At 38.4% G+C, this 10,817-nt stretch overlaps 1 protein-coding gene across 3 annotated transcripts in view; it reads left to right on the forward strand.

The window, feature by feature from the left end:
- Positions 1–3,397, forward strand: part of LOC117406666 (trafficking protein particle complex subunit 10-like) — a 153,373-nt gene extending 149,976 nt beyond the window's left edge. For all 3 annotated transcript variants that reach the window (XM_034010877.2, XM_059028754.1, XM_059028753.1), the window contains 2 exons: positions 183–377; positions 2,334–3,397. In XM_034010877.2, the coding sequence (XP_033866768.2) occupies positions 183–377; positions 2,334–2,566 (428 nt within the window). In that variant the 3' untranslated portion in view covers positions 2,567–3,397. The remainder of the gene's footprint in view (positions 1–182; positions 378–2,333) is intronic.
- The last annotated feature ends 7,420 nt before the right edge of the window (positions 3,398–10,817 follow it).

The raw sequence follows: 10,817 nt of genomic DNA on the forward strand, positions 1-10,817 counted from the left end.
TTTTGGTTGTTAAAAATCTTGCAATTTATGCAACTCTATATTGGTTTATTAACAGCCCAGAAATATTGTAGTGTCTGATGTCATGGATAAAGGGGAAAGGGATTTCATGATCAAGCATTATTAGTAGTAATGGGGGCTTGACTGAACTGATCTGCTGTTTTTCCAATTTCTTTCTTTTACAGTGGTGGACAACAGCAGTAACTGGGCATTGTGTGGAAAGAGCTCGGGGGTCATCTCAATGCCTGTGGCAGCTCGGGCCTCGCACAAAGTCCACATGGAGGTGATGCCACTGTTCGCTGGAAACCTGCCTTTCCCTAATGTGAAGGTCTCCAAGTACCTTCCTCACCACTCAACCCACTCCACACAACCGGACATTGGTAAAGTTAAAAACAGAATTGCTCATACAGTAGTCCCTTGCTAAACCGGACGAGATTAGAGACAAACTGATTGTCAGAAATATTGCCAGTTTAAAAAAAAAAAATGAAAAAAAAAGGATCCCAATTATTATTATTATTATTATTATTTATTTCTTAGCAGACGCCCTTATCCAGGGCGACTTACAATCGTAAGCAAATACATTTCAAGTGTTACAATACAAGCAATACAATAAGAGCAAGAAATACAATAACTTTTGTTCAAGTGTGACAAACCACAATTCAATAATACAGCAGATAATAGTGATAGTTACATCAGGATATGATTAGATTAAATAGTGATAGTTGCAGTAGATATACATATACATTTTATAATACTCAGTTTATTTTAAATGTATAAATCATTGCACTGAAATAACATTAATATATTCTCTGTACACATTACATTATGTGAAAAATATATATATATATATATAGTACAGTAGTAAAATCTAATTAATACCTAGTGCACTTTCTTTTTACTTTAGTCTATAGGCTACCGGTAACATGCTGCTGCATTGTACACATTGCTGTACAATGTGGAAACAATAAAAAAAAAAAGTTTTAATTGAAACTAAATTATTTAGTGCATTTTCTTTTTTACCATAGCCTACTTACAACACAATTAACACAATATACTATAGAGTACCTTACATATACTAACAAACTTTACATAAATAAATCACTTTTAAATGTACATAGAACATTTTACAGCGTTCTTTGCAAAAAGCGATTTAGTAGGCTACTTGTATCTGCTCTTCTATTTATTTTCGTGTGTCTCTTTGGATCATGCAATTCACCTAGTATCAGACTACATTGTACGGAGCCCGGGAGGGGACATGAGAGAAAAAAATATATCTTATGCACATGTGTTATTATCTCGTGGCCACAAGATATATATATATATTTTCTCTCATGTCCTCTCCTGGGCTCCATAACACTGGTTATTATTGGGGGACTGCTGTACTAATTTTTTATTTTTATTTTTATTTTTTTTAAACTCCCAAGCTGCCAAGTAGTTTTCTAAAATGCCAATCCCCACTCAGAATGTTACTATTAATTCCAAGTAAAATTTTATACTATGACTAATTCAGAAACACTATTTTCAGAAATGTGGTCAATATCAGTGTTGTTAGTAACCCTGTGACATACTACATAGCCCAAATTGCACTGCAAATTTCACAGAAAATGAGGACTTGGGAATGAAGTTGTTAGAGGTGTATTTTCTTTGCTTAAGAAAAATAAATGTCATAAGTTTAAAGTACAGTACTGGTTTATGAACAGCCTAGACATTTTCTAGTGTCAAAAGCCATTGTAGTGGGAAAGGATTTGATTCTCAAGTAGTAATAGTAAATGTGTCTTGGTCTTGAAAATGACCAACAACTTCATTCTAAAGGCAGCATTTTATATGTAAAACAGACCATTTATACAGTTTGGGCTTATATTATGGTGTTGATCTGAAAACTGCAAAAATTACCATGGCAAACTTTTTTTATAGGTGGCAAACCTGTAACAGGATAAACCTGTAACAGGATAAACCTGTAATAGGGAAATGGGTAAACTTTTTAAAAACCCCATTACCAAGAAAGTATGATTTTCGCATCAGTTTAACTCTCACCTGAAATCTCTATCAGTGTCAATAAAGAGTGGTGCAGCATACGAGAATCCTTTTTCTCCTTCTCCACTAATATTTCATTTTGTGTGAGCTTTCTCTCAAACTTTGCATTGCAACCTAGTATAAATACACATTGCTTACATGTAACAAAGGGGTCTGATATCTGACTGATTCTGCTGTGAAGTAGACAAGTCATTGCAATCGCACAGTATATAAAATAATAATGTATAAATATGAAATATTATTTTTATTACTTGTACATTTAGTACACAGTGAAAGTGCTTTTATATTGTTTCTCATTGTAGACAGCTGGCTTGAGAATGACCTTTCAGTTGACAAGGCACTGGACGAACAGGCAGACAGCAGTAGCATCCGAAGCCGAACCAGCACGCACTCCACCAGCAATGAACACAAGGGGTTGTCCATGCCCCGTCTGCAATCCTTCAGCCCCGGCCAGGTCTTCAACTGCAGCACTGGCATGCAAGTCCTTGTTGTACCCAGCAAGGACGACCATGTTCTGGAAGTTAATGTTACATGACAACTGTTGCTTCCACATTCATAAAACAGACCCTGGTATGGTTACACTTGACTGGATGGTAACACATGCACTTAGCAGGCCTCTGTTTTAAAACAGCCTACTTACCTGACTGAGCGTTTGGGCAAATACTGTTGTAATTCTCTTTTTAACTTGTCACCTGCCCAGTCCTTTTGTTTTGTTTTGTTTGTTTTTTAAACCAGTCACAGAATGTACAACAAACTTAAACAGTGTTCATATGTATATGTTGACAGGGAAAGCAGCTTGACCTAGTGCTTGGAGCAGTGGACTCAGTCAGGAGATCCATAGTTTGATTTTCAAGCACTGCCTTTGATTCACTTTGTGACTCACTTGGACTTGTCAGTTGATCCTCATGCAGGTCAACTAATTCCAGAGATGTTACTTCACTGCAATGCTGTGGAAAAAAGTAAATATCCCAGATCCTATAGGTACAGTATACACAACAAGAAAAGTGAATATCCCAGGTCCTATAGGTACAGCATACACAACAAGAAAAGTGAATATCCCAGATCCTATAGGTACAGCATACACACAAGAAAAGTGAATATCCCAGATCCTATAGGTACAGTATACACAACAAGAAAAGTGAATATCCCAGATCCTATAGGTACAGCATACACAACAAGAAAAGTGAATATCCCAGATCCTATAGGTACAGCATACACAACAAGAAAAGTGAATATCCCAGATCCTATAGGTACAGTATACACAACAAGAAAAGTGAATATCCCAGATCCTATAGGTACAGTATACACAACAAGAAAAGTGAATATCCCAGATCCTATAGGTACAGTATACACAACAAGAAAAGTGTGGAAGCTGCCTTTTTGTTGTTATCCTAGTGTCAGCGGTGTTGGCTGGGTAACCCTGCAGAGCCTGTTAACTCAATGTCTGATTTTCTTCTCTACATGCGTAGTGTATGTACTCCTGTTTGAATTCTACAATCCCAGAAATATGTGGTGGAAAATGTCCTGGCCCTGCTGCACACACAGCAGATTATTTGTATCAGGCTTGTGGACTGAAATCAGACCCATACTAAACCTGGAACCCTCCCATTGTTGTCTTTTCTTTTCTAGTAGAATATACATTAAATCAGTAAGACCTTATTTCTGGTTGAATAACCCCTGATAGGTCATTGCAGATGGTAGAAGGTAGTTACAGAAAAATATGGATTAATAGACTAAAATGTAAGAATTAATACACTATTATAACTACAGGTAGTGGACAAAAAAATGGAAAGACCTGGGTAAATGAGGGACACCAAGTATATTGAAAGCAAGGGCTTCCACACAGGGGTGGCTCATGCATTAATTAAGCAAATAACATCCCAGCATGCTTAGGGTCATGTATAAAAATGCTGGACAGGCCTGGTTGCCTATAATTATGGCTAGCATGGCTGTAAGAGGAGACCTCAGAAAGAGGGGTGATTGGTTGGGGCGTGTTTAGCAGGAGCTTCAGTGACCAAGACGGCTCAACTTGCTGATGTTTCACGAGCAACGGTGTCTAAGGTGATGTCGGCATGGAACTCCGAGGGAAAGACATCATCAGCAAAGGGCAACAGTGGGCGGAAGCGCATACTCCAGGATCGTGATATCCGTGCATTAATTCGAAGTGCAAGGCAAAACAGGTGAGCAACTGCAGATCAATTGACTGCTAATTTCAACCTGGGGCGCGAGCAGCCAGTTTCATCAAATATGGTCAGAGCGGGATACTAGTGGCCCAACGCCCTATTAAGTGACTTTACATTGGTGTTTCCATTTTTTTGTCCACTACCTGTATTTTTAGTTATATCTGATTATTACAAATAGCGTTGCCAACATTCATAGTATTATCCTGCTGGAACTTCATCACTGCAGTCATCTTAATTTTATTTCAAGGAGCAGAAGAAATGTACATTCTTTCGGAGAAGTAACTCCGTCTTCCATACTGCTGAGAGATTTAAAAAGAAAGGGTCTCGTCTTATTAACAGGTGAAGATCAGCTGTAGGGTTAGTCATTTTTAGTACACAGCTTCACCTGCTGGGATCATGGTAGTTACTGATACAGCTACAGTCTTTCTGAATTGTGACATGGTTGGAACATAGCTGTATTTTTTTCACGGTTATCACCGATTTCACAATTTCCATGAAATGTACCCATTGCTGTGTAATATGTAGTTGTAATAATTCCCATTTCTGAAAGAATAGTATAAATATCTATGTATGTATCACTTAATATAAATATAGCAAACATTTACCTTATTGATACTACCTGTTAAACTGCATTTATGAACCTGGCAGCTGGTTTAGTGTGCTTCCGGTAAATGATTGAACACACTGTATAGTGCTGCACGATTTCTTTCAACGAAAAAGACACCAGCTGCATCAAAGTCGGAAATATTTCTGCTAGATCACTTAGTCTGATACAAGAAGGGGACATTTCTTGTGTCTGTTATATTACATTTATTTATGTTTTTGTGCAATTTAGCACGTACTGTTTTTCAGGTAAGCATTTACAACTCTATTTTTCGACTTTTAATAAATATTATGTTTACATGAAATATCTTGACTTTTTAGGCTGTGAAATAAGCATTTTTTTACCGTGAAAAAAATGCAGCCATACTAATGGGGATTGAGTAGTTGTGTGGATATAGGTACTATACTGGGCTTCTTGTTCATATCTGACTGATTGAATAATGTGCTTCTGCCAAAATCACAATCCTACCTTATTTCAGGTTTGTCCTATCTCAGTTAAATCTAAAGTTCCTTCCATGGATGATGTAAAGAAATGAAAATAAGTTATTTACAAACCGCTAACCAAGATCATGCAACAGTCTCTTGACACAGTATTCAGCATCTAATCCCACTTCTGAAACCACTTGTGAACAGATGGCAGACGCTGAATAATCACCACAAAAGTTGAACAAAATAATATGTGTTTGTTTACACAAACAGTTCCCACTGGTTCAACACAAAAGTTCAGGTAAGGACACAGTCCATGTCACACATACAAACAATTCAAAAGAATGTAAATGAGAGAAATAATAATGTCACAAAGGGGAAAACCTTGTAGAATAGGCAGTCCAGGCAAACAAATCCCAAAGGGCATGGCAGGTGCAGCTGTTCTTCAGCTCCATGTCGTTTTCGTGTATCAGTCCAATCCGGCAAACAAGTCCCGTCCATTCAGCAAAAGCAAAGCTCAGAGATAGGTTTCTGTATAAAACAAGCAATGGCAAAGACAGGCATCCCAATTGTTGCCCTTTTACAGAGCACTCAATGAGGATCCAATTGGTTTCGTGTAGGCTACAGGTGCTGGCCAATGAGGCACTGATTGACCTTCCAGCAATTCAAAATTAACCCTTTCCTAACAGCACCTGCAGCTTAACCCCAATTAACTCTGTGTTGTCATGGTAGGCTGGATCCAAGCCCACCAGGAATTCCCCCAGTGGTGCTATGGTCATTCCGGGCCAGATCCTAGCCCACCATGAGCGCCACCTGTCGGAGTAGCTCCCACTGCAAAATTATCAGTTTCTCTGGTTTTACTATTTATAGGTATGTGTTTGGGTAAAATGAACATTTTTGTTTTATTCTATAAACTACTGACAACATTTCTCCCAAATTCCTAATACAAATATTGTCATTTAGAGCATTTATTTACAGAGAATGACAACTGGTCAAAATAACAAAAAAGATGCAGTGTTGTCAGACCTTGAATAATGCAAAGAAAATAAGTTCATATTCATTTTTAAACAACACAATACTAATGTTTTAACTTAGGAAGAGTTCAGAAATCAATATTTGGTGGAATAACCATGATTTTCAAGCACAGCTTTCATGCGTCTTGGCATGCTCTCCACCAGTCTTTCACATTGATGTTGGGTGACTTTATGCCACTCCTGGCGCAAAAATTCAAGCAGCTCGGCTTTGTTTGATGGCTTGTGACCATCCATCTTCCTCTTGATCACATTCCAGAGGTTTTCAATGGGGTTCAGGGCTGGAGATTGGGCTGGCCATGACAGGGTCTTGATCTGGTGGTCCTCCATCCACACCTTGATTGACCTGGCTGTGTGGCATGGAGCATTGTCCTGCTGGAAAAACCAATCCTCAGAGTTGGGGAACATTGTCAGAGCAGAAGGAAGCAAGTTTTCTTCCAGGACAACCTTGTACTTATATATATTGTAAACATATATATATATATATATATATATATATATATATATATATATATATATATATATATATATATATATATATATATATATATTGTAAACCCCTGCACTCATGGTCATTCGTTTGCCCCTTTAAATTATGACCCAGGACACAGAAATAGCTTTTTTAAGCACTGATGCGCTATTTTTAATAACCAAACGAAAACAAACACCTAGCTCTACTCGAGTAATAACTAAAACACCGGAACTTAAACTATCTTGCAGGACGTAAGATAGTTTATTTGGCCGTTTACCTGCCAAATAAACAAAACACACAAACAAAACAAACCACACAGGTGTAAAACCAGCACGGGTAGCAATTGTTTTCTCTCTTTCAGTTCTCTCACATCTCTGAACACACTAACCCCCATTTAGCCAGAGCTGCAGGGTTTTATACATGTGACCGTCTCCAGATTAGCAATAAATTAATCAATCTGGAGACAGTCACATTCTACGCAAGTTTAGCACGGATGGGGAATTTTAACCCTGTCCATGTTGTAAAATAATTAATAAAACAACAGGTTTTTAAACCATACATTTTAAATAATAATACAAAATAATACACAATACACACAGGGCGGGGTGTATCCTTTCACATATATTTATTGATTTTTACACTTAAGTATTGGCATGCAGACCTCAGGGGGGTTGAATACCGGAGTGCTGAGAAGTGGAGACCGTTTAAAATCTATTTTACTGTTTGGAATATATCCTGAATTTTTGCATATCCTCTAGTTTAGCCTGAGGACTTGGTGGACATGCTTGGGATTATGTCTGTCTAAATAGAATTACTGTTTTTGTATGATTTTCTGTAGTGTTGGAGCTGGGCACTTAATAAAGATTTGTTACCTGTTTCTTTGTCATTTCATTGATAGGGGTCAATGCATGGGGAAACCAAATTGTGTTTTTGATATATCAGTGCGCACTTCAGTGCGCCTCTTGCTCCTGGCAAATTAAGGAGTGGTATAGTCCTCTTTCTGAACCCGACTCTCCCTTATACAGTTTAGCGCAGGGGTTCCCAGACTTTCCACACCCATGACCCACCTATTAAGCTAGACAATTTTCTGCGACCCTGTGACGGAGTGTCCCGCCCCTTTGTTTATTATTTATTTATGTTGTGATTTATATGTTTATATGACGGCGAAAGCCAATACTATGTGCTATTTTGTGTATATATTTTAAAAACCTTCTGAGGATGCGTGACTTATCAGCTACTGATTATTTAACTAGCTGACAGTCACGCATCCTTATCAAACTTGTGCAGACTAAAAGCCTGCAGCTGTCTGCGCTAAAAGAAGAGTGTCAGAGGAGAGACTCAAGTCTGTAGAAAATACAAAGAAACGATTGCTACTTACTGAAGCTATTCGTATCTGTGGTTTGTTTATTTTGTTTCTATTTGTTTGGCCAACGTGCCCTTTTGTTTAAATCTTTTGTTTTGTTATTTAATAAACAGGCTGAGCACCGTTGCGCTTCATTTTGACCCGCCATTCATTGTTTTTGGTTTGTGTTCCTGGTCCGTGACGTCACCACACCTGCGCATGGCAAACCACTCTGTCACAGACCCACCATCAATGAAACCGTGTGTGTTCTACCCAAAAAACAAAGCACTATAAACTAATCATGACATTTTAAATTAATTTACCAATAAAACTGTGCATAGTATTACATTTAAAAGCAAGTATCTCTATAAAAGTAACCATTTTAAACATAAAAAGTGCAGTAACAAAATATATAAAACCTGTCCCTCAAGAAACATGCATAGTAACACCAACCTTTAACCATACACAACCAATTTTTGGCTTTTTAGTTAGCTTTTTGAAAACATACATTTTTAATAAAATAGTACATTTCAAGCACTTTCACTTTAGTTTTGAGACGCATACGCTTTTTCACAATTATGCTTTTCGATTGTTATCGAACTATTACGTTAGTTATGTACTTAAATAAGAACAAACATCAGAAAAGCATCACATACCCGTTTTAACCTTAAATGATTTTATTTTCTGTTATGTGTAGTTGGCGACCCACAGTTTGGGAACCGCTGGTTTAGCAGATGCCGCACCTAGATGAAATGTATGCAGTAACAAGTGACTGACTTGATGGATCTTAGATGGGATCTGGCAGCTGATGAGGCCATCACGTTGGCACCGAGCCAGCTAAAGTAACCGCTTTAGGGAGTGGCCCACTCCCACCGACCAGCGTCAACTCCGAGGGTTCTTGTCTTGTGTCCTACTACCACCGGTTTGTCCAGGACTTTGCCAGTATCGTTGCTCCCCTGCACCAACTATTGTGGAAGAAGGAGCCATTCATCTGGGCTGAAGCGGAACTACAATACTCTGGCCCGGGGGAGACACTTCACTGCAGGGGAACTGGTTTGGGTCTATCATCCACAGCGCAAGCGGGGCCACTGCCCCAAGCTGGACAGCTCCTGGCTAGGACCGTGTAAAGTAATTGAGCGCATTGGAGAAGTTGTGTATCGCATTTAACTGCCACCCCATAGATGGTTGGTCGTGTTACACTGACCGGCTTGTCCACTACCGAGGACATGGAACAATACAACTCAACCCAGCGATACCTGCCTCCCCCTTACCCAGGAGCCCCCCACCATTGCAACCAAGCCCCAGCTCTGCACTGCCAGCGGAGTCCACGCTTCCCAGAGCTAACCAAACACCGGATGCAGGATCAGCCAGCCCAGATCCCCCAGCTCAACAACAGCCCCAGTGTCAGCACAGACCGCCCCTCCACTTCAGAAACTGAGTGATGCTTGTCTGGGACAACAAGCTGTAAGAAGGGGGCGATTTGGTGAGCTAAAGAAGACCGCCATGTATGTATGTGTGTTTACTGTTACTTTCAGCTATATAGTGCCTGTTCTTTTCACCCTCCCCCCTCCCATCTGTGTGTGTGACATCAGTGTCCGGTTCTGATTGGCTCCCAAATATGCTAATGACAGCTCAGGACAGTGACCAAATCGGGGACTGAAAGAGGCGCTATAAAAGAGTGTGTGTTCCCCATAGAGTGTGTGGGTAGCAGAAGCAAGAGAAGAGCCAAGAAGATAGAAGAAAAGATTTGATTTTGCTGAATATAATTTATCTCAGGAATATAATTTATTTGTTTGCACTGAAAACAATAGAACATTGGTCACCTTAATAATTTTTAGTTTACTGAAAGAATAATCATATAAGTTATAAAAATACTTTTAAAGATTCATATCAGAAAGTTGCTGTGTGATTAAATATTCTGTGCTTTGCTAATCTCCACTCGTTCCCAGCACACACCATCACTGATTGCATGCAACGTCAATGAATTCACCTTGCAAATTCAGTGTAAAAGTAGGCACTAAAGTCTCAAATTGAAAATTGCCTAACGTCAAACAGTCAGATATCAAACCGATATGACAGAAGGACTGATTAATAGCAACAAAAAAAAAAACAGAATAACTTAATACCACTTAATTTACCAAAATGATAATAATTTATTATGGATGTTGGAAAAACACATTAAAAATACGCTGTGCAGCATCAACCTTTATGAACCCACACAAAAGGGAAATACATAAATATAATATGTTTTTGTGTAAAAGAGAAAAGATAAAAAATACATTGAAATCAAATGAACGAAGCACAATCTTGTAAAAGTATCATTGTATTAGAGACTTCATAAAAGTGCAAATGCAATGAAAGTGAAACATAACGTTTCTGTTTTGCAAAACAAATATACAGTTCTGGCAATGTCTAAATCAGATTGGACGATTTTTTACCTGAATTGAAGTCAAAGTAGATGCTATAGTCAGAGGTGAAAGTAACTTTCATTTCTTAACAGTGTAGTGTTATTTTCAGGTACACGTTAAAAAGTGGCATGCGGCGCACTGCGCTTGCTCGCGCAGGCCTAAACAACTTCCACTAAGAAAGCAGGGAAGCGCCCATTCAAATCTGGTATGTTATGCTGTTTTCAGTCTTCTACATCTTTTTAAAATTGATTTTATCATATTTTTCATCACTATTATGAAAATAGTATGCAAATATTTATCATATGCAAAATATTGGGTCTT

Source organism: Acipenser ruthenus, chromosome 8 (genome assembly GCF_902713425.1).
Source record: "Acipenser ruthenus chromosome 8, fAciRut3.2 maternal haplotype, whole genome shotgun sequence".
NCBI classification, from domain to species: Eukaryota; Metazoa; Chordata; class Actinopteri; order Acipenseriformes; family Acipenseridae; genus Acipenser; species Acipenser ruthenus.